This window comes from Coturnix japonica, chromosome 8 (genome assembly GCF_054131305.1).
Source record: "Coturnix japonica strain WE chromosome 8, WE-NBRP24, whole genome shotgun sequence".
NCBI classification, from domain to species: domain Eukaryota; kingdom Metazoa; phylum Chordata; class Aves; order Galliformes; family Phasianidae; genus Coturnix; species Coturnix japonica.
In genome coordinates, this window is record NC_140670.1 from 16,881,883 (window position 1) to 16,906,789 (window position 24,907).

The 24,907-nt window shown below is 40.7% G+C and overlaps 1 protein-coding gene across 18 annotated transcripts in view; it reads right to left on the reverse strand.

Annotated features, from left to right (window-relative positions):
• Positions 1–24,907, reverse strand: part of MARCHF8 (membrane associated ring-CH-type finger 8) — an 89,214-nt gene that overhangs the window by 35,717 nt on the left and 28,590 nt on the right. For 8 of the 18 annotated variants that reach the window (XR_014948659.1, XR_014948658.1, XM_085554516.1 and 5 more), the window contains exon 3: positions 9,807–9,888. The exons of 8 other annotated variants lie outside the window; for them this stretch is intronic. Coding sequence is in view for 8 of the 10 variants with exons in the window: in XM_085554516.1 (XP_085410642.1) it covers positions 9,807–9,888 (82 nt within the window). In the remaining 2 variants the exon portion in view is untranslated. Of the gene's footprint in view, positions 1–9,806; positions 9,939–10,337; positions 10,388–24,907 lie in introns of those variants that run through there. 2 more of the 18 variants (XM_085554511.1, XM_085554519.1) reach the window with 2 other exon arrangements.

A 24,907-nucleotide genomic window follows, 5' to 3' on the forward strand; every position in this document is an offset into this window, starting at 1 on the left:
AGGGGGATTAAAAGATAGGAACTGCTTCTGAGAATGACAGGGTGAGAAACAGCAAAGCCCACACATAAGCACTGCCTGCAAGTAAGCATTGTTTTGTATCATTCCACAGCAATGAGATACAGCAAGCAGAAAAACAAAAGAACCAGGGAACACATCAGCTGCATCTTCAGCCTCCTCCAATGTCCCCACACCATTTTATCCCATATCATACTTGCATTTTCTCTGTCTCCTCACGCCTCTTATCACCCTTATTTCTCAGCTGCAGCTTTGACCACATGAATCAGATATTTTCTCCCACCTTTGTCCTATCTATATTGCTTTTTCTGCATCATTTCCTTTCACAATAGGAAAATTTGGAAACACTTTTTGGAGGCTTCTATATCAAGAAACTTGAATGGATAGAAACACAGCTGATCTAATCCTGGGTACGAGGGAAGTCCTGCAAGCTTTAGCAAAAATGACTATAATCATTTTTAAATCCAAGAGGATTTTATTTGATGCTAGCCAACAGCCCTCAGAGGTGAAGCATTAGATTTGGCTTCCAGTTAAATACACTCTTCTAACAAATACTACCACAGCAGGATTTTTGTTCCCTGAAAGATATGGAGTTAAATGCACTAACAAGAGTTACAAATGCCAGAGGGTTCCAGCAGAACTGGAACATCCTATGTGGATGCCACTTAGAAATCAGAACACTGTGCCAAATTCAACTGATGTTTTCAAGAAAGAACAGAAATCAAGAGCAGGTCACTGTGGTGCTAAGCATATAAAACATGGCAAAAGGCTGGAGTTGCTTCAGAAAGCTAATGACCCAGTTAAAAAAATACAAAGATGACTGTGGCAATCAGACAACAAACACTGAGAGGGATGAACGTTAGTGTACAAGATATGAGTAAAAGCAGCCAGGCATATTTAATGTCAAACACATTAAAATGCACATATGTGTCTACATGCATATATTCATATATGTGTATAATATATAGATAAACCTATAATTTATGTTTTTATTTAATGGGAAAAAAAATCCTGAACTGAACAGGGTTGAATCCCAAAGGATGCAGTACAAGCCCAAGAAGCTCTCCTACAAGAGAAGTCCTGCATTGACTGCTGAATTGCAAGGATGGAGCAGTTGATCCCATTTGTATTACTGACAGCATCCTAGAATAAGAGCAAAGGTTAGGATGACGACTGAGCCACAGGCTTAGGATGCAGGAAGATGTATTCCTGGACTCAGATCTTTATGGCCTTTGATACAAAACTTTCGCAAATCTGTTTTTCCATTTGAAAAGAATAGCATAAGATATTCTCACTCCAGAAAAGTGCTGACTATAAATCTGGTTCATGTCTGTAAATGGTAAAGAAGCCACTGTTATGGAGGACAACTTGCAAAACTGCTAGCATTAAAATGAACATACTTAAATTCTCTTCCCACCGCTGTTCAGAACCTTATGTTTTCTATTTGTTAAATTCAGACTTCTTGATATTGCAGACAATCTGTTTTCATTTCAAATATAACTGTGTTCACCCTTCTTTTCCTCTCGGTGAAATGTATGTTAACTTCTTCCCTGGAGTCAGATATGTGAGAATGCTTCCGCTTCTGCTTCCACAAATCAAAAGCAGCTGCTACATGACATAGCATGGTAGAAGAAAAAGCTCTTAAATAATAATAAAAAACAACAAAAACAGAAGAGCAAAAGGTGAAAGGAGGATAGAGCAAGTAACAAGCAATATAGCCTGCAATACAACTGAGGGTAAAAACAAAAGAAACAATGCCCCTCACTGTTTGTTTTTCTTTTGTTTTTGTTTTTAGTTTGGCTGGTTTTTTAAGGGCAAGATGACATGAATTTCTTTGTTGAATTTTGGATGAGAAAATTAGGTCTTCTGATGAAAGATAAGTTTTAGAAACTATTAATGGTTTGAGGCATCAAGTGTACTCAAGGGGCTGCTTCATACTATTCTTCGCGGGCTGGGGGAAAATACCTAATAACAAAGGACAATGTGTAACTCCCTTTCCAACTGTTCCTACCCAAAGCATGTCCTTGTCCCTGCTGTCCTTTGCCCACTTTCAAGATAACAGACTACAGAAGTAGGAACATTAACAGGATATTATCCATCCTACAGCTATTGCATTTCAGGAATCCTTTGGCAAAAGAATCCCAGCTCCCATCACTCTTCCAGAATGAGTTTCTGGAATATACATTAAAGTTCTTTGGTTTGTTGATTAACATATTAAAATGCCTTTAAAAACAAAAAACAAAACAAAACAAAACAAACAAACAAAAAGGAGAGGGAAAAAAGTCTGTTCTTGGGTCAAAATATCACTACATGTACCTGGCTTGATTTTTTTAATTGCGTTATATTAATTTAGCCTTTTTTCAATGGCTACCTTTATTTTGCTTCTTAAATTACCATCAACATTTCTTTAGTCCTGCTTCTCTCCACCCAGGAGAGCTAGAGTGACTTAGACTGGTTTTATACATTAGATATCCTGAAGATAGCCTCAATTTTGCCTTTAAAAGGGTTTGCCCCAGTATATCTGAGGGAAACAGAAAAGAGATTTATAGAAAGAAACTCAGCTTGTAATGAGACAGAATTCTTATCCTTCATTACGTGTAAGTTAAGGCTAATTTACTTAAGAATTGAATTGGTCCTGACATCACTCTTAGAACCACAGAATCATTAAGGTTGGAAAAGAACCCTAAGATCATCCACCCCAACCATCAATCCACCCCCACCATGCCCACTAACAATGTTTCCCAGTGCTACATCTACACATTTCTTGAACACCTCCAGGGATGGCGACTCCACCACCTCAGTTGCACCAGTGCCTCATTGCTCTTGCTGAGAAGTTGTTTTTCCTAATAACCAGACCAAACCTCCCCTGGTACAAACTTAAGCCATTAGGTCTCATCCTATTGTTGTTACCTGGGAAAAGAGACCTCTGACACCCGCCTTGCTACAACTTTCTTTCAGGCAGTTGTAAAGGGCAACAAGGTCTCCCCTGACCCTCCTCTTCTCCATACTGAACCATCCCAGTTCCCTCAGCTGTTCCCCATAACACTTGTGCTCCAGATTGTTCACAGCTTCTTTGCCCTTCTTTGGATACACTCCAGGGCCACAATGTATTTCAACACTACTTCACATTTAACACAGCAGTTCTCGGCAGGAAAAGAAAATGCCTGATGTGTAATAAAGAGCTGGGATAAGACTAACTTGTTTAAACAGCACAGGTATGGCAAGAAAAATCATGGCATAACAAGAACTTATGCAAAACTCTCTGTACTGTGCAGCCAGTATTAGTTTCATATTAAACTGTGAACCTTAGAAGTCAGGTTTTTAGCTCCCTCACCCTTAGAATTCTAAGAAAATTATAAAAAGTCTTATCATTGTGAAAATGCTTCCAGTTGAAATACACAGGCAGCCTGAACCAGCTGGTCAATGGGGGCAAGCTGTTCAGCCAATATGTCGATGTGGCAATGACAGCAACAACTGTGTGTCACTGATGTTCATTAGTTCAAGGTTGGTGAATATCAGGAGGGACACTTGTGAACAGTTTCACCTCTGAGGCCAGCATCTCTCAAGCTTTTCCATTCAATAAGCCATTTCAGAGATGACAACTGCAGCACTGCTCATCACTTCATAATTTAAGAGATTATGTTCAATTGTAATAGCTACATCAGCTACAAAACAGACTGCGAGTCAACTCCTACTCTGGTATCTGACCATAACCTGGCAAATGCGAAGTCAAAAGAAGTCAGGAGATTAACTCGACTTGAAACAAAGGTCATCTTTAGGAGAACAACGTGTAGTTGGTGCTCTCATGGAGATTGGAGTGAGTTCACAATTATGGGACAAGAAAATATTACAAAAATGTTTTAGCAGAAGCACGGTTCCTTGATAAAGCAGTGAGAGGAAACATAAAGATTATTACTTCAACAACAATGGCCCAGCCTGGATTTGAAAGCAGAACTGGTGCCTTGAATAGCCTAAGGTATTACATCTGGTTCTTCAAACCAATCTGACCCCTTTGAGACAGGCAAACATTTCCTTGGAGAAGAACAGTTGTTGGGCTTCAAAGTCATAATGCTAACCAATGAATGACAATCAAGATAAAACAAGCACCCCAGTGAGTCATAAAGTCATAATTTTCCATTAGACAGCAAAAGAGAAAGCGATGACAAGAAAAAAACAATAAAATTGGCCATTAACAGATGCCAGATGGAATGGCAAAAACTATTCAAAAAGAACTATTAACCTAATATAAAGAAGTAACAATGTGCAATAACCACAAAATGTCTCAATACAAAGACCAACCAGCCATCAAGGTCAACATAAGAGAGCTAAAATTGGTTGTTCTGAGTGAGCTTCCTGTTACACTAGGTTAACCTGACATTAAATTAGCTAGAAAGGAAAAAAAAAAAAAGCAACCCTCAAACAAGAGAAACACAAAAATTCATGTTGACTGCAACCTACTTGCCCAACAGAAGGTGCAGAAACCAGGCCATGGTAGAACATTTTAAAGACATTTCCTTCTCTTCCCAACACTTCCCTGCTACCTCAGTGCCACCTCTCTCATTTGAACTACAACAGTCAATCACTGGTGAACTTTAGCTCACTAAAATTAAATGAAAGACTCCAGCATCTCCATAGATTAGAGCCCTTGAAAAGGTTTGATAGGAATATACTAATTCTAGTCACTGAAGTGAAGCACTGCTAGATGTATTACGCAGGAGTTAAACTGTTCCCCACTCTTTAGAACAGCTCAATGTTGTCAACCTACGATACATACAAAATATGACTCAAATTTTGAAGTCATAAAATTTCTTTTAAAGACATAAAAACAATTATGAGCACATTCACAATCACAGAGGCTGAGTGCACCAAAATACACATGATAAAAATAAGTCAGTAATATTGCCTAGTAACTGCAAAAGACAGGAAACATATTAAAAATGCATGTTTCAAGCACTTACTGAAAAAAAGAAAGAAGATGAAAAACAGAGGTACCTTGATCTTCACTAGCTTTCTTTCAGTTATATGCAGGTTAGATGGGTGGGTCTGGTACTTCCATGCTCAATCAATTTCAGTAAGGCTGTTTAAATTATGCTTTTAAAAGTGCTTAATCTCAGGAAAAAGCAACAATACACAAGGTTCTTGCTTTTAAGCCAGTCTCACCATTTTCTTTAGTAGGACTAAAGAAAGGTAGGATTTAGTAGGATTTAGGATTTTTTTCACCAAATGAGGCTGCCATCCACAGAGGCATGGCTATCTGTTTCAGGTTAGCGCCCTGCTAATAGGCTGGAGGCATTCTGTCCTGGCATGCAGTCCCTCAGCAATAGCATATGGAGAGGTCAGAGATGAAATAGTGAAGGAAAAGTAAAAGAAAACCAAACCTCTGTAGTTAGGTTCTTCTGATTTTCTCAGAGCTACCCTCATAAAGAAAGCAGTGTGAAGCCATATGAGGGAAGACAATTACTATTTCCTTCAAACCCATTGTGTAGTCTTATGTGAAACCAAATGACTTAAATGAGAGTAGAAGGTGATACGAATCCGCAACAAAGTCTGAAGACTGCCACTTTAACTCATCAAGATCATTAAATCTTAGTTCCTAAGAGCACTGGCGATGCACTGATGGCTTGGCTGTTCTTGATCATCTATGCTTAAGGCAAGCAAGGTTCCCACACATCTGTAACAGTCAACAGTATATGCGTCTAGCAACATTTGCTATTTGGTGAGCCTGAAATCAAGGTAATGAAGTCCCTAATCATGATCTTTGCCTCTCATCCACATATAGCAACCAGATGAGAAAGGGATGTTGCTAAGAAAGAAACACATGGATTCTAAGACACGTTACTAATGAATATTTTTAGTAAATGTAACCATGAAAAAAAGCATGCAGCTTTAGCAACAAGTGAAAAGAATCCCTGTGTGAAAACAACATATCCAGAAGTGATATCTAACAAAAATTAAATGCTAATGTCAAAAACACATGAAAGGGAAGGAGAGCAAACCACAAAAAGACATCAAAAAGGAGAGGTGGCAGAAAGAACAGCATAATCTGAAATTCTCTCTGTTCCTTACAGGTTTATGAGTGTTAAAGATCCAGATTATTTTATTTTCTTTTTTTCTTTTTTTTTCTTCTGGGGGGGGGGGGGGGGGGGGGGGATAGGGGGCTCCTGTTTTTCTCAGCAAATCCATACTGTATTAACTTGGAAAAGTTTAGCTCTGCTCTGTGGCTTCACCTAAACTGTCTTGTCTACTTTTGTCCTTCTCCAAATGTTGTTCTAATGTTGTCAAACAGGGTTTCCCCACTGAGGCCGCCTGATTTCTATTGCAGCCTATGTGACAGAGCACACAGAATCACAATGGTCACAGAGAAACAAGTAGGAAACAGTCCTCCTTCACTCCAGTAGAAGAATTGAGGCCATACAACAACATGAGCCATTGAGAACAAAAGAAGAGAGATTTTTTTTCACAATCCATAATTAACAATGGGACTCTGATCCAGCTGATTGAAGATGCTCAATATTTTAGCTGGGTTCAAAAAATGATTCGGATTGATTAGAGGAGGGAAATCTGCTAAGAACCACTAAACAGAAATACCGAAAATTCTTCGGGCTATAAATCAGTGAGGTTTGGGAAGACATCACTTGGAAGGTTGGGGAGGTATCATATCAAGCATATCTTGATGATATACCAACTTTCAGAGATATTATGTAATTATATGCCTGTTTTTATTCTAGTCCCCAAGCATTTGCTTTTGCATATTGCCACAAGATGCTTTGGTCCAACCTGGAACAGCATTTTTAGTGTTCTCGTTTCTAACTATGATTTTGACTTCGTTGACAACTTAAGCATTCCTGCTATTGTGAGCATAAGGGACCATCTGGGTCTTTGAGTCAGTTCTCTGGAATAATCATTCATGAGACATGAATCAAGTTCAAACAGGTTCAAGAGAACACTATTCTCCCACATGGGAGACAGATCTCTCCTGCAATTGAGCAGGAAAACAAGATTTCACCACCAGTAATTCAGGTACCTGTAGTGCAGAGATATAAATTAGATAAAAATACCCCAGGACAATCCTACAAGGAGGACAAAAATACAAAAGCAGACTCCCAAATCCCAAATTGCAATAGCTACTGTCAGTTCCTTCCTGACTTTCATGCTTTCTTAGTCATTCAAGCCACAAACCTTCACCGTCTTCACACAGACTCTTCCAGAAACACAGGGAAGGCACAATGCCTGCAGCTCCTGGCAAAGTTCAATACTGCAGTGGTTGAACTTGGAGAGGTATGCAGCTCCCAGCTGGCCTACCTGAATTCACTGTGCTGTATGTAAGCCCAAGGCCACAAACATCCATGCACCAATGCAAACTGTGCTAAAATATCTTTCTGTTAGTTTCAAGCTTGGATATTGAGTGAGTCTGCAGTCACCTCACCCAAAGACTGTTCTTTAAACATTATTGAGAGGCAAATGTAAGACAGGGGGGCACCCCTTCACCCTCCTACACCAGAGTGAGATACTGAGGCACGCCTTCTGCAGCCCCACCAAGGGCAGCTCCAGCATTTCAGAGAGAAGAGACTGTTCCATTTTATACTACAAAAGACTTGATTCTGAGTCTAAATCTATTCTTCATGCATTTTTAAATCCCCCCAAGCACCCCGCAAACAACAAAACAAACAAATGAAAAACAAACATACATCTTCCCTCACCATAGGTCTATCTTTAAGATTCCTTTTCAGCTTAGAAATACAAGAACAAAATTTCTCCACTACTTGATAGGTCCAACAAAAAGTCCACCTGACTTGGTCTTATCCGTTTTTCTCTTTTCCCAAAGACACCAAAACTGTAATCATTTTATTTAGCATAAGATATTACCCTTGGTATCAACTAGTTTTGCAATATGTTTATTACTCCACCAATATAAGCATACTTTTCATTTTGGTTTGTGTTTTGTCTCGCTGCTGCCAAATATTGATCATTTTGTTGTATTTCTTACTCTACTATTAGGAGTTTAACAACTGAGATAAGAGAGAAAACTGATTAGGAGTTCTATCAAGTACATCTCAGCCTTCTTCCTGGCCTCAGTCAGAACACAAAGAAGCATGTATTCCACTCTGGTTTGATTCCAGCTCTCTATAGAGATCTACAGAAGAATTAGCAAAAAAAACCAGACTTGTGCCCCTTTCCTCCTCAATCATTAGTTAACTTTTTTGTTCAGTGCAAGCTCTCACCTTCGTGGATCTGTAAGTAATGCCTGAATTGCTCCTGTCAAGTCTGAACATTTTCCCCACTCTTCAGTGACAGAGCAAATCTTTGTGAACTTTTGCTGATATTTTGATCCAGATGCATGAAAGCTCCTCATCTTACTATTGTACTGATGAGCCCCATCCAACAAGACCACAGACTGATTATGTGCATATGTGATATCCCTCCCAGCTGTTAGCAAAAAGGTAAACAGAAATGTGCACAAGAATACGATACTCAGTGACATGCAAGTTCCGCTCAGGTGATCAAATCATCTTGGAAGAAAACATACTGCCTAGGCAACATACACTTAACCTTACCAAAAGCATGTGATCATTAACCTCCTCCCTGGGGGATTTCACATAAAGCCAGACAAATTCTGCAGCCACCAGTAGTGCTTATTTACTAAACAGTGAATCAGACTTCAGCTAGAAATTTTAAAAGGAAACGCCTTGTCTGCACAGCAGTGCACACCGTTTTGTTCTAATTATCTAGCGGGGCTTCGCTCTTTGCACTTTTAAGATTTCAGCAGCCCATCTCTCAAGGAAAACAAACAAACAAACAAAACACCTCCATAAAAAGCTGCCCCTAAATCAAACCAAACCCCCAGGCAGGCAGGCAGGCCACACGTGCAGCAGTGTGCTTAGCAGCCAGCAGCAGCGTACAGACTTCAGACACACAAAACCAAACACATTTGAACATTCTTGCCACATGGCATTACGTGTTTGTATTCCTCCCTTCCTCACGCATTCACAAACCCACACATTATAGAGAAAATAATGCTTACAGAATAGAACAAAGACCCTTTGTTATTAGAGAATCACAGAATCATAGAATTGGAGGGGCTGGAAGGGATCTCAAGAGTTATTGTTCCATAAGGTTTTGGAAAATCCCCTTTCTTTGTCTAAAACTAAACTAAATAGTGCTGCTAGAGTCACGATGTTTTAAATATAAAAAGCTTGTACTGAAAAGAAATACCGATTTATTTTAGAACTTATATCATTAGATAATAGATACAGGCTTTCCAGAGCACAAGACCCGATTTCCAAGCATCTTTATTCAGGGGGAAAAAAAAAGTAGTAAACACAGCACCCATTCAAATGCACAGACTCTGAAAGGACACAATTGGAGCTTAAGGCTTATCGCACCCAGCTGTGTTACAACAAAACCTCTCATGGTTACCTCCCCCAAATAAAAGTGCTAATACTAGCACAATCAAAAAGCAAGCTTAAATTAAAAACAAGCAAACCCAAGCCAATACCAAATACAGCAACAGAAGGAAACAAACAAATAAAAAAACAACCAGCAAAACCCAGCAGGCTGTCTCTGTTTATGACAGTACGAATGAAGGAAAGATGCTCGACAACAAAAACATGCAGCTTCACAATTAGGAAGGAACAAAGTACCAGACCGAAGGGATCGTTCGTGGAGCACTGAGTCCCTACAGCAGCCTCTCCTGACAGGCTGCCCTAACGCATATTTATTCTGCAAGGCTTAAAAGCATCCATACAATAAACTGCAAGTCACAATACTCTGCTGACAAGGCATTCGCCTACCTGAAGCTTCATTTTCCAGCACGAATGCATGCACGTATCTCCAGCGTAGCTTCCCTTGGTTGCATGATTCCTGTTAGCCAGCCTAAAGAGATGGAGCCGTGTAAGCAGAGCTACGGACTGCCCTACATTTGCCTACAGACGAAGAGAAAGAGTTGGTTCTGTACTTGCCTGGGCTTGTTTAAGCCCCTTAAATGTAATACTAGTGTAGCTCAAACTAGACTAACTACTTCCTCCAGCTGATCCAAGTGAAAGGAGCTCGTGATGAATAATGCATGAGAGCTCCCAGAACAGCTCATTCCTCGCTGCAGCTGATGTCCACCTCTCCCGCTTCCCAAAAGCAATCCCTAGCAGTTTTTGTGCTGTGAAGCATAGCGACTCTCCCTGTATCCAAAGAGCAGGGAGGATGTCCCTCCCAGATCCATTTTCTTACCTCTACTTATTAGTAGATCTGGTGATTATACTATGAATTTTAATATTAAAAGTCCACAGAGCTAGAAGTCAAAGAAAAAATAGTAACCACAAGAGCCATACCTCTAGAATACCTGATACCAGTAAACTCAGCCAGCTGCTCAGAAATTAATGTTTCTTACTCCTAAGGGAATAAGAGAAGCCACGTAAAGATGAACACTGAAGGCAGAGGAAGAATGGGACACATTGGAAAACAATACCAGAGAAAGAAGGTGGTAAATAAAAACCTTGCTCTAGCTGGCAGTTTCAGTTGGCTGTTTACAGATAAATGAGATTGTTTAGGGGAACTTTGTGGGTGGAAGAATATGGGAGATAAATTCACGTGGTTCTTCTTTTGAGCAATAAATTCCGCTGCTCACTACAACTTCACAAGCTAACTACAAATATCTCTTACTTTTCAATATCCTTCCAGAATGAACAAACGCGGGACTAATTTGCAAATACTTCATTTGCAATTACTGCAGTAGGCAAATATCAGTGCACGCCACTTACAGACTCTATTCTATTTCCCAGAACTGTTTTGTTTTGCTTTGATTTCTGTTAGAGGCACAAGATATCTGGCATCTGTTTATCAGTTATCTGCTGTGGTCCAAATGACAGAGCCATCTCAACACAATATCAAAGCTTTTTAAAGTGGTTAGTTTCCTGTAAATGAAATGCAGCTTTATTGTATCGCGTACCAAAGGCAGTATCTGTGCATGAACCCGGTCTTGCACATCACGTCCTACCAGCTAAGCAATTGGGCTGAATGCAACAGAGACAGGAAGACTGCTTTATAGACAGATGTTCTGTTTCTGCAAAGGAAGCCGAAAGGAATACACCTTGTCAGGGATACCAGAGTCATGAGGCATACCCAGAGTCTGCACTATAACCAGATAGTATAAGATTAAACAGCAGATTATTCTGACTGCAACACACTTCTGAGTAGTGAAACAGAGTATGGTCTGTTCATTTCTACCTACCTGACTTGATTTTTTATATTCTAGCAAGTGGTAAATACAAACTGAAAGATTAGCTCTATTGATGGCAGGGTCCAAAACCTTTCCATTCTCATACTGCATTTTGATTAAACATCAGGACCTTCTTCTCTCCGTGCCTGCAGACTCCTGCATGCACACAGAGTGATACCTGGATCTGCTTCTCACAGAGCCACTGCTAACAAGGATTTTGCAGTCAAAGTTTCTGGACACCTGCACTGCCAGGAAGTCACTCTCTAGATGTCTACTTTAATACCTGTGCTTATGGCATGGAAACTAGAGTTGAGTTCTGAGGTAGTTTTTCAGACTCTGAAACTGGGGTTAAGAGGATTTACTGGAGGGGAGGGGAAAAATATGTCATTAACTTACAGTTGTCAGGCTTTGTATACAGTGGAGTATACATCAAGGCTTAGTTAAGAATATTTACCCTTTTCCACATAGCACTATAGCACTCCAGAAGGATAGGTCGGAGGTTATGAAGGTCAGTTTCTAAACTCGGTCAATAAGAAAGAAGGGGACAGACTCTCGAGCAGGGTCTGTTATGACAGAACAAGGGGAAATGGTTTTAAACTAAAACAGAAGAGATTAAGACTGGGTATAAGGAGAAAGTTTGTTGTATTAAGGGTGGTGGGCACTGGCACAGGTGTCCTTGAGAAGCGGTGGATGTCCCACCCTTGGAAACATCCATGGTCAGTCTAGATGGGGCTCTGAGCAACACGATCAAGCTATAGGTGGTCCTGTTCATTGCAGGGGAGTTGGACTAGATGACCTTTAAGGGTTCCTTCCAGCTCAAACAATTCTGAACATAGCAAGCTGGAAGAGAAATCCGGTTTAATCACATTTGCTCCAGCATTATGGTGAAGGGTTGTCCCAGAGCCATGCATGCACGTGGCTCATGGGGCCGCTCCCACAGCTTGGGCTGGTAGCAGTGCAGTGCATTTCTGGAAGAAACCAACCAGCGCACAAACAGATGAACATAAGGGTAATCAAATGCTGTTAATTATTTCAGACAGTTATCTCCATTGTGTGTTTCAGTTTAAAACTTAGCATGAGAGAATTCAGTCCCACCTTCCTGTTGGAGATGGTCATTTATCAGAGAGATTTAAATTAAAAAAAAACATTTTCCTGACTCTTTAAAGAATACTGAACTCAGGCCTTTCTAAAACAATGATTTCAAATTAACTAAAAATGTCACTGAAAATCCACTCACACACAATTCCCCCAATTTTGGTGTGTTTCAGAACTGGGAGGAAAAATTCAGAATCATATATGTAAAGTGTAAGGCCACATGGCAAACAACTCCAAATTGCCATGAGTTCAGTGAGTTCAGTGGACTTTTGAAGCAGTTTGTGATTTATATTTCTTATGTTCAGGAGGCTAGAAAGGGCAGTTTAAAAATTGAAGGGGTTCAATTAAACAGTCAAACATTTTATTTAGAATGAAGGGCATTTTGCAGCATTCTCCTGCATGCCTGAACAATGATGCTACTGCTGTGAAGAAAGAGATGAAGAAGAGGCCTCTCCACAACCAGAACTGTGCAGAGCAGAGTCATCTTTCATTCATGTGCACTTACTAGGTGAAACCTGAAATAACATGTGCAGCGTCAGCTCAAAGACACATCACTTCATTACATGCTTATGCTAGAGGCCAAGCTGAATCATGTTGGTTAAGTAGTTAGCTACTGACTGGCCTGTTAATTTTACAGTCAAATTTTGTACAGTCTGTTTAGTTTCTCCCATTTTTAAATAACTGCCACCTCCTGGGGAAATTCTCTAGTAGACCATCTGCTCATTTCCTATAAAACCTCTTCTCAGACCTTATCCAAATTTCTGCTGCCAATCTGAACTTCTTTGATGTATAGGTGGTGGCAGCAATGAAATAAAAAAATATAACAATTTTAAAAGTACTTTGAACTGAAGCCTGCAATACAAAACGGCACTTGGTACCCATGAGATAACAATAGAAAGGCAGTCATTTCTCTGCAGTGTACCTCAGCCAGCAGAGAAGCATTTCTGGTCCTTCCTGGCCATGGAGACAACAGTCATCATCCAGGGGCAGCTCATCTTGCATTTTTAGCCTGGTATATTTCTGCCTGAGTCTCTGCACAGCCTTGGAGGGCAGCGCAGGGGCTGCCTGCAAGCATCCTTCAGGCTTCTTGGCTGCTGCCACGTGTGCTCCAACCTCAAGCCTACCCGGTGGCTTCCAGCTGGTGGACATTCCTTGGTCCAAACCAAAGGAAGATGGAAGGAAGGAAGGAAGGAAGAACCAATGTGGATGGCACAAGGATAAGGAGGGAAAAAGGGAATAAGAGATGCTAAATAACAGGAAGTGCTTCTTGCCTGTGAAATTGCAGGAGATGGTATTTATTGAAAGGCTTCTCTCTTTTTCATGAAATGCTGCAGGCTGCACAGATGCAATGTTACTTGAAACTACTTCCAAATAAACAAGGCTGGAAGGAGCTTCTTCAATCAGAGGACACACTGAGAAGCTTACAGACTTTGATACAGCAGATGTTTCTCCCAGTCTATGTGAATTTCACAGTGGAAAAAAGCGAGGATTTTACATCTATTTTTAATGAAATTAGCATCAGTACTCAAACTTTTTACCAAGCATTAACAAATACCACACAAATCCCATGCTTCCACGCAGCAGGGAGAAAGACAGCAGCACCCGCGGGTACGAGCTGACTTGGGTCTACTGCTTGTGCCCAATTCAAGTACTTGTCAATGTGACAGCAAAATTACACTTCTACAGAGCAACGTAATGGTGCCTACCCAGGTGCTGTGGATGTCACTAATGCAGCTACAAAACAAGAGCAGGATAGAACAATATCACCTGTAGAATTTTTTTTTAAGATGGATTAAAATAGGGAAGAAAAACACACACACAAAAAGCATTTCACACTAGAGAAAATTGGGTGATTAAACATGGAATGAAAAGGCCGAAGTTCCCCTTATATATCTACAGGTTTGGCTCTCCTTGTTCTGCTTTTTGGCTTTGGGAGGTATAGCTGAGTTCAGAATGGTGGACTGCACACAAGTTCTGCCCAGTAAAACCACACACAGTGGAACTAGTTAGGACACTTTCACAAACATTTGAGAAATCTAAGAAAAAAACCAAAACCCAGAACTTTGTTATAAAGAGGAACTGCAAGAGCTTCCTCATAAATTCTTCCGAAAGGAAAAACAAACCAACAAAAAAAAAATAGATTCAAACCCAGCAATAGCTAAATCCCCTGCTATGTGTTGCACAAGGTTTTGACAGAAAAGATACAACACACCCAGGGTCAGGGTTCTGCATTAAACACCTCAAAAATCCTGGTTCTAAATCAGAACAACAGACTTCACAGTTACACGTCTCAATAACTGAACTGAAAAAACAGCAGTGCCATGAAATCAGCTGATCTCATCTGCTTCCCTTCACCTTGCAATTCCCGGAGGCTGTGGATGCCTCAGCCAGGTTTACCACAGGTTGCAAGACTGAAGTAAGCCTTCAGCTGTCTGCTTTCTGTGCTCCTGCTGGCTACCCCACAACATCCTGTGGATATGGCAAGGACACCAGGGCCTACAGCCCACCCCCAGCAGCTGACCGCATCTGCACCATTCCTGGGATGCTGGGCCCAGGGCCCAGTCCTCACCTTGTAAAACCTGGCAGTAATTTGGAGATATGTATGAGGAAAGCATTTCATGTTCTTTGCTGTATCTGCATTCAAAAGGAAACAGGTTTATGGATGAAGGGGTTAAAAACAACAGTAGCTTGCTCCCTAGCCTCATTAATAGAAAATGCAAGAACACTTAAATCAGTTCATTCTAAGAACTACTAAAAAGCATCTTTCCAAACAGCATTATTCTTCAAATTCCATGGAATAAGAAGTGTAAAGGAAAGCTCCAACACTTGGATTTGCTGACTGCTCAAGAAGCCCTCCTGAAGCAGGGATACCACAGGGAGTGAGGACAGTCTTGCTGGAAACATGCTCTCCCCATCTGCTTTGTCTGCCAGCCTCTTGTCTGCCAATAACATTCCCTAGTAGTCTTCTCTAGAGCACTGAAACTCCCACCTGAACTATGTCTGCAGTGGTGGTGTTCCTTCCAATACACACTCTGCAAACGACAGTACAGTCTCAAGTTAGTTGTTGCCCAGTGTAAAACAAAGCACTGTGTTTTTCTGCTGTCTTTGCTTTAATGAGGCGCCATCCCCAGACATCTACAAAGGCTATGAGGTAGGAAAAGAGCAGTGTTTTCTCCAGCTATCAGCATGAATTAATAAAGTTCCATTTGACAAGATTTAGAAGGAAGCCTTAAGTGTTACTGGAAGTATTTTCCAAGGTAGATGAAAGGATTTGATTTGCTGTATTCAAGGTAAAGAATATCTCCTGAAGAATAATCGAGTCCAAGGCTTTTGTGAAACTCATACCTACAAGTAAGTCTGTCTTGATTTGTATTCAGTCCAGATCACCATTTTCTGTGAGACTTTGACTTGATTTCCTAACAGCCTTTTGGGGGTGCCAGATGACCCTATGTAAAGGGTATAAAACAGCTAAGCTCTGAATTAGTGCAAGTCATTGCTCTACATCTTAGCAAAGGGGCACTCATTTGTCACAGGCATAAGTGACTTCACAAAAGGATGGTGAGGGGAAGCGTTATCAAGTGATCCCCACTTCCTTCTTTTAAGCTATGAATGTTTTGAATGCAGCTAGTTTCACCAAGTAGAAATTTGCAACTGCCTCAAATGATGTGATTTTTCCATCTAAAGAAGGCAAGCAATACAAATAGAAAACCTAAATGGTGATGAGCAGTTTCCTGGCAGATTCAAAGTTGGCCTTGTCAATACACAGTCAAATGAAGATGTTCCTACTGGTTCCATGAGATCACTGTTAAACCCGGCATTAGTCAATATTTTCAATAATCATGTGAAAATGAATTTTAAAAAATATAGAAAAGTCTTTAAGTCTTTGCCAGCTACATTTATAGATGACAAAGCTTAGCAGGGTGGTAAAAATGAAGAGGCTGACAGGCACTTCACAGACATCAAGCAATCAAAATTGATTTTTTGGGGGAAAAAAATTAACTCAAACTGTGCTTTACTTTGAGCAAGTCCAAATGACACCAAGTGCAACTGCAAGCTATACAGGATTCAACACATAAAGCAGGAGCGCAGTGAAGGATTTAGGAAGTTGCAGTAAGGTGACAACTGGAGATGAGAACCTGATCAATGCAATTTGCTACTGTGCTACAGCAAGGAGAGATCAGCTTTCCCTCTGAAAGTGCTTGAGAATTAAGGGAGGACGGCAGCAGTTACAACAAAGCACCGACAGCAAAGAAAAGCAGCTCGCCTTGTAATTGAGATCCTTGTATTCACCTCCACTGTCCCAATCTTTCCTTCCCAATAAGAGAGACCAGAGGGAAGGATTTCCTTCCCTGCCCCCAAGCTCTTTCAAGGCTGTTGGAAACACACTACTAGGAGAGATTTAAGAACTTTATCTGTAAGTTTCTCTAAAAAAAAAAGGATGACCTAACTTGCTTGCAATGTGTTGAGTAGTCCATGAGCACAATTTAAGAGTCTGTTTCAATTAACAGAGAAAGAGGCACCAACAACCAGCTGCTGGGAGCCGAAGCCAGACAAACTCAGAATTAAAAACACAGAAAATAGAAGTCAGGTGTGGTTTCTGTAAACTAAGGCTGGTTGGCATGGAAACAAACTATCAACCAAACTAGAACATCTACCCCTTGTCTTCAGCTCAAGGCTGGAGATTTGGCTACAGTGTGTCTTGTACAGTTATGGACAGAGGTCAGGGCAAATCCAATGTGACCATCCCTCCTGGACATCAACATCACAAACTTCAAAGGAGCACAAAAATAAAAGAAGGCATTCTCAGTCTAACTAATGGGAAAGGGTTTGGGGGTGGAAGGTCCTGCAGACTTCAGTTTAAAGGACAATCAGCCTTTCACTATTAACGCCTACAAATACATGTATGTACTTTTATTTTATATAGCTATGCGCCACTTTACCTAGTAAAAATTTCATACAACAAAACAATCTGTACTCCAGCAAGTCCCTCCCTCTTCTGTGTGTGACAACTTATGTCATCATTATGTGAAAACCAAGATTCTTTACAGGGTGACTTGAAGCAATGTAAGCACAACAGTCAAGGTTTTTATATTGATCACAGAACAGAACCAGTTCTGTACTGAGAGAGGGTATTTTATATTAGTTTAAGCACAACACAGCATTGGAAGTACCCAGGCTCTAATTTGCAAACATTTCCATGAACACTTCTTTTTCAAGTGCTTAACTTAAATAGCTACAGTTTAAAGCTTATAGGTACTCTGTAGCTGTGCTTCCCTTTTCCCAAGGGCTCTAACCTTGGTGTCTAAGAGCAGAATATCCTGTTTAGAGGGGAGTCTTCCACATTTCTGCCCGTGGATGTTTCAGTTGCTCAAGAGGCTCTACTGTACGTGATGCTTGTAGGCAGCCAAAGGAAAAGTTACACTGCAGCATTTCATGTGGAAAGAATCTATTTAACTGCTGTTATATTAACCAGCTCAGAGAAATTAAGATGCAAAAATTAGTGAATGTTTCACTTGGTTGCATACAAGCCTGCCTTGCAACCTTTACCCAAATAAAGTGCTCACTGCCATCTGCACTACAATAAACATAACTAAAGAGGACTGGGGAGGGTGGAGAGAAAAGGGGGAGGGGAGAAACGCCCCTACCATTGCATATTCTTTGAGTCAACCAAATGGTTCCAATGTTGTGAATAAAATCTAAAGCCAAAAAACATACACATAAGCTACTTGCTGAGGGAAATGTACACTGCTTTATTCAAACTGATCAATCCAGAAACCACCTCCTCTCACATCTACTGCTTGAGAATAATGACTAGAAATATACAGGCAGACAATTACCAGAAAAAACTTTAAAACTGATGTGGGTTTTGTGCATCCAGTCAGTCCTTCTCTGAAGCCTTCAATTCAGGGAAAGCCAGTAATCTATGATAAAAGGCTGTTCCTTCACTGCTTTCAAGAAGAAAAAAAAAAAAAAGAAAATCAATTAATCACTTGCCATTCAAAAAAAAAAAAAAAAAAAAAAAAAGAGTCAGATGCAGCCCCCATACTTTCAAACTGTCTTTTTCAGGGCTTCTGTCTCCGGTTCTGAAGAAAAGGATAATCTCATAAACAATTCAATGCCAATCTGTAATTCTGAACAACATATGGTTGTGACATTTAAAGTACAGTACAGGAGGATGAAATAAAAGCTAAATATACACACACACACACTAGTCACTTCCCTGGACTATATAGTCAAATCTGACATCAACACATGCAGGAGTAGTAAGATAAAACTTGCCCTGTGTGACTCCATGGGGCCTCAGAGGATTGCAGACATGCCCATTTACATCAACCCTGGAAGGGCAACATTGAACTGGGGGACCTACAACTTCCTCTCTCCCTACTACAATCCAAATGCTAGAAAATACAACTAAGGTATGTACTGGCCTCTGGTTTCTCGCAAGCATCTTTAACCACTGTTTAAGGGAGGTTAACATCCTCCCACAGAGGAGTACAAGTCTGGTGTGGGAAATACCTTACAACAGATCACATTTGGCAGCCTGCTCTGAAAGGATTCCTGTTACTGGCTGAAAAGCTCTCCTGAAATAGCATGAAAGCACAGAATGCCATTATTTTAAGTCATCTATTATTTTCGTAGTAACTAGAGAGGAAAGACTACTACACTGGCTCTGAAAATCACTGAAGAAATACCCTGATTCCACACAGATTTGTAGTATAACATGGTCAAGCTTTTAATGCCCACTTTTGCCAGCACTTCAGAAATGAATCAATTAGTGCAATGATTCATACAAAGCTCCGCTATCATAGAAAAGGTCCAACTACTTCGCTGCAAAAAAAGATTTCTATGACTAATGTAAGGTCAAGGAAAAGATGTCCAAACCTGAGCACCAGCATACATACAATCACTGAATCATTAAGGTTGGGAAAGACCTCCAAGATCATTTAGTCCAATCATCAACCCACCCCAAACATGCCCACTAACCGTGTTCCTCGGTGCCACATCTCCACACTTCTTGAACACCTCCAGGGATGCTGACTTCACCATTCTTCTCCCCAGGCAGTTTATTCTAATATTTGACCATGCTTGGAGAAGAAATTCTTCTAAAAATTCAACCTAAACATTCCCTGGCACAACTTGTACCACACACGTTACGTCCCTGAAGAATGCACTGGGAGCACACACAGTGTGCACATAGCAAAAGAACAAGGCCAAGTTCTGCAGGTTTGAGGACAATCCTCTCCATGACCCACAAAGCCACCTGCTGTCAGGTTCACAAGGAATATGATACATCCCACAATAAGGAATATGAAAAAAGAATACAAAAAGGTCACTCCCACTCATTTTCTTAATCATGAAGTGCACTCATTTATAAAAGTAGGGAATTGGGTAAATAAATATCAACAAGTACATGATCACATTCTTCCTTTTATTTTTGAAAATAGCAGAAATCAGTTCTCAACTTACTGAAAATGAAGTTGTGAATTCCAGTCACTAACCTCATCAAAAAGCATTTGGGATTGATCAGTCATTAGACTTGTGGGCGTCATGAAATCTCCATAAATTACAATCTAAAACAGCAGCAAAATAAACCAGCAAAGAGAAGATCTGAGGCAGACGAGTAACCATCACTTCTGGGGCCAAGAGAAGCTGAATGGGTCCCAAAGGTGGATTTTGTTTCTAGGTATGAGGACTACCGACTCAGAAGGTTGTAGTCTGAAGTGCTTAACTTTTTGCCGTGAGCAGAGAAGCAATTTCTAAAGAACACAAAGCCCTCCTCCCTTGTCAGCAAGATTTCTTCATAAACAGTGTAACGGCTATGAAAAATTACCTAAATTCAGAGATGCCCATCTAAGGCTACATACACCTTTTCAGAAAATGGAGGAAAGGAGTATAATGGAAAATCAGCAACTTGAATGTCAAACACAGCTTTGAGAAATCTGAGGTACAGATACCGTAAGGATGCTACGCCACTACATTCCCCCCTCACAGAATTTTTGGTCTTTCTTCTTAACAGAGAAAAAAAAAGTCCCCAAACAACACAAAACTCAACCAAGTAAAGAAATGAAGACACTCACTGTGCATCAATGCATGAGGCTTAGCATGAAGGAGAAAAAAAAATATAGCCCTGCACTCCTGGTCTCTCTTTCATTTACAGAAATTACCTTTAATTAACAAAGCTTTAAATATCAGTTTACAGGAATCCTGATAGCATCACTTTGAAGAAATAGTAAGGCCACTGGATGACAGAAATCCCTGAAAAGTATGATTAGAACCTTGACCCATGTCTTTGTGGAGCCACAGGGATTTCAGTGTCACTCCACTCTGACACAGACATTGATATGCAGAAACAGCTCAGTGTGGGATCCTGACTGACACTCTATTCTTAGAAAGCAAACAAGCATGCATGGTTTTGCCAGGAAAGAAAAATGCCAGGATCACAAAACAGGAACACACCTACAAACCACAAAGGAAATGCACTCAGCTATCACACAGTTAAGCAGTGCCAGCACTTCTTTCATAAAATTTTGTTTTTCTAAGAATTATGCTCAGCTTGTTCTCATGAGCTGCTAACGAAAACTAGACAGTTTGTGTTAATACCAGAGAGGTGGTTTAAGGATTCAGGTTAATGCAACAGCTATGGATCATAATAATTAACCACAGTTTTCTGGTGCTGAGACTCCAAAGAAAGAAGTCCACATATTCCACTGCTGTATCAACTGCTGTTAGCTTCTGAAATGCCTACTGCATTTTTAAAATTTAGGGTTTTCTCCTCTTCTCCTTCAAATCCCTTTCAGAAAGCACTTTCATAATTCATCTCCACTCAGAAGCCACCTGCTCCTCTCCTCACACACACATGCTGCACACACTCCAAGACAAACACAACAGAGAATCAAATGGTGTGATCTGACTTTCTTTGTTACAACTGCTCTGACAGGAGCAGCTCCCCCCACTTCCTATTTCCTCTCTTCCTCCTCTGCCACCAGTGTTTCTGGGAAACAACGCACTCCTGCATTCAGCTTCCGAGAGCAGGGAGAGGACAAGCCTCTCAGCTTGCATTTGACACAAGAAGAGCAGAGAACATTCACACGGATCAGGGAAGGTCACAGTCAAAATGGGTCCCTCAGAGGATCTGGTGACAAATGCTTCTGGCTCCTCATCTTTTGTGTGTAGACCTGAAACCCTTTGCAAGGCTTCAGTCAGTACTGCCTGCCCACTTTGACAGATGGAAGAAAGAGAGCATCAGCACTAAAGGGACTTGCCCAATACTACCCAGTGGGCAGGAAGAGACAAATCCCAAATTCCAGACCAGCGGTTTAATCCAGACAAGGCTGCGCTCAGCACATTTGTCAGACATCCAGGTGGCATGCTGGAGAGGGAGGTCAGCAGTGCTCTTGCCAACATCGTGTGGGAGAACAGAAAGAAGCCCTGAAGCTGGGCAAATGACAACAGTGCTATGTGCCCATTGGGAGCGCAGGAGAAATGCCTCAGGTCAACAGACACCAAGGTGCCTGTGATAGTGAAGAGATACACAGCAACCTGACATCTGCAGGGCTTGGCTGCAATGAGAGCTAAGACATCATGACAAACACAAGGTCTCTCCTAATAACCAAGGGGGGAGATCACAAGGAGGGTGGTGCTGAAGCACAGGCAAGTGCAGCCCTGGAGGAAAGGGAGGGATCTGGTGTCAAGCAACTTCTCAAGCAGTTTTCCTGTAGTGGTCCTCATTAGACTGTTTACCTGCTGAAGCTAATCTACTCCTATGTAAACACACACTAAGATGTCAGAAGTCAGTACAGAAATCAGCCAAGAAAACCTTGCTCTCAGCATGTAAACGTCACTGCAGGGCTACAATTCTGAAGGCTGTTAAGACTGCCTGTCATCCAGGGTGTTCTCAGTGTTCCTACCTGGTCACAGACAATGGGAGAAGAAGCATTTTCCCTGCAGCTCCTCCAATGTGCTTCTGTAGCCTGTTCTGTCAACAAAAATTTGTCAAATTGCTACTTTTTAAAAAGCAGGAAGGGTGATATCAGCTTTTTCCGAGAAGCACTTTATGAGCCAGTGAAAAACACGGTGGGTAAAAGCCAAAGTTCATATTGTCAGGAAAGGATTTTGCAATTCCTATTTTGTGGCCCAGCCTATAAGAAGTACAGCTTAATGAGACATCTGCTTCCCACAGAATAGTTACAGGATACTTAGACAAAAATTCTTCCGTAGTTAACCAGTTTCTATACAAAGTGAATTTAATATAGGAAAGATGCCAGGCAGTGTTAATATAGTACATAGCCACACACAAACACATAAATCTCAGTATAAAGATAATAAGGGGAGAAACTCTCAGAGGAGTTGGCTTAACGGCTGGTTTGGTTCAATGGACAAGCAAAGCCACATACACTGCCTTACAGATGCACAAGAAATTCAATCAAGTTCAGCCAGTCAGAGCCCACAGACACAGCTCAAAGTCCAAAAAGTGGACTGAAGAGGTCAGAGAGTGCTTCTGTACCTGAAGAACAATGTAATGGCTCTCATGGCATTACACTGGGTTCAACAATACAATGCATTCACCGTTATATTAATATATTACCAATCTGTGATTAAAAATTCTTGCAAATGCATCTATTGTTTTTTTCTTCTGTCCTGCTTTTCCAGTAAGACGTAGCTTGTATGAGTTAATAGACTATGGTATCTTTCCTGTTACAGAATGCAAGAGATCTCTAAGAAGGCAGAAGTTTAGCAAGATGCAGCACAATGTACTTCTTTCACCACAATTTCATCCAGACAAATCAGGTAGTCACAGCACCTCCAAGACAGCACATGAAGATGTACAAGATTGTTACAAAATCTCTGCTGAGCACATAGCAGCCAATAATTACTTAACAGCACTTACAGACAAGAAGGCAGTTGCTCTAGAACAGAGGGCAAAAGAGTTTCAGCCAGTGAAATAAACTGATATTTAAATTTGACAGGACATGAATCTGTTTTTGCAATATATGATCTTTTCTACATGCTCTTTGAGAGGAACTCAGTATCACTTCCCACATCCAGGCCATGGAGTGCCCAAAGTGGTTTGCACCAGCATCCCATGATCTCCCATTCACACTTGATCAGCCCATCCATGATCTGCCTATGAGATCTGCAGAGATCACAGCACAGGTGGCCACAGTATAGAAGTTACTCATATGTTTTCAGAAGGGCAGTGTAAAAGTTTTGGTTAGAGAGCTTCACTTACCATACTGACTTTTACAAACCACCTGTAGGGCACAGGCCTCTCAAACAAGCAATATCCTGCCACAGAATGACATCAGAACAACACCTTAACCACATGCCAGCATCACTGCCTCATTTCCACTTCAAGTGCTGAGGGCTGTCTGTTGGATATGTTAGGAAACATCACTATCAGCGGGATAGCCACCAAAGGGGCAGAATCTGTTGCACTTCACAAACAATAGAGCGACTCTCCCTTAAGGCAGGTAAGTATGAGGCTATTCCTAGTAAAGGATAAGTAAGAAGCTAATGATGGTTATTAATAGCTCTTAAAGCTAACAGTTCATCTGAGTTAAATGCAAGAGTAATAATTCCTTTATGACCTTCCCCATTTTTACTCTTAGAATGGACAAAGTTTCATTGAAGATTGTTGGTAACCACAGTTTCCAACTATTTCAAACCTTGAAAATCACACTAACCTGAATGAGGATCTACCAGGCTCCACAATTAAACATCATTCTAATCATCACTTCTGAGGACTAAAACAGAAATGGCAGGCAGGTGTTGTGCACCTTACCACCTTTTCAAACGCAGTAGGATTTCTGCCACAGACTTCCACATGTACTGAACCTAAATGAGACATGCCCAAGGACTACAGATTATCTGCTTTGATAAATTGTTGTGTAATAATGGTGGTACGGATTTCTTGCTGTTTTTCACAGTTAGTCCCAAACCACTAGTCCAGAAAACTTGTTCTTGTAGCAAGGAAAACCATTACTAAAACCAGTCAAGCCTTAACTTGAAATATCAAAGCTACATCTTGATCAGAAGCAAGAAAGAACGCAAATAGAAATCTGAACTATTCAGCTGGACAAAATTCTCTCTGTACTTATAAACATAATGTGGAAAATTAAACATCTGTATTCACAAAAGATAGGAGAATGTGAAATAAAACATCATCCTTCTGGGGAAGAAATAAAAAACTAACTTTCCTCAGACTGACAAAGTTCCCTCTCTAGGCACATGGGTGCTTCACTTTTTGCTACTGTGCTTCTTGAGCTCTTTCTCTGAACGGCTAATGCAGGTACAGACAAGCTAATGGACTAGTTTGAAATATCAAGTTCCCAAAGGAAAAGTAAACCAAAACAAGAATAAAAGTAAGCCAAACTTTGATCTGTTAGCTGACATTCAACTTTCATACACTTTGGTTTTAGCCAAGTTTGGTAATAAACAAGACAGATGTGTACAGAGTCAACTCAGTCTACAAAGCACACACCTGGAGATGCCCTCCGTCTAAGAACCTGCTATTATACAGTAAACCTCCATATTATCTTTTAAAAGGTAATACTGACTGTGATTGCAATTTGGGGTTTGTTTGATTTT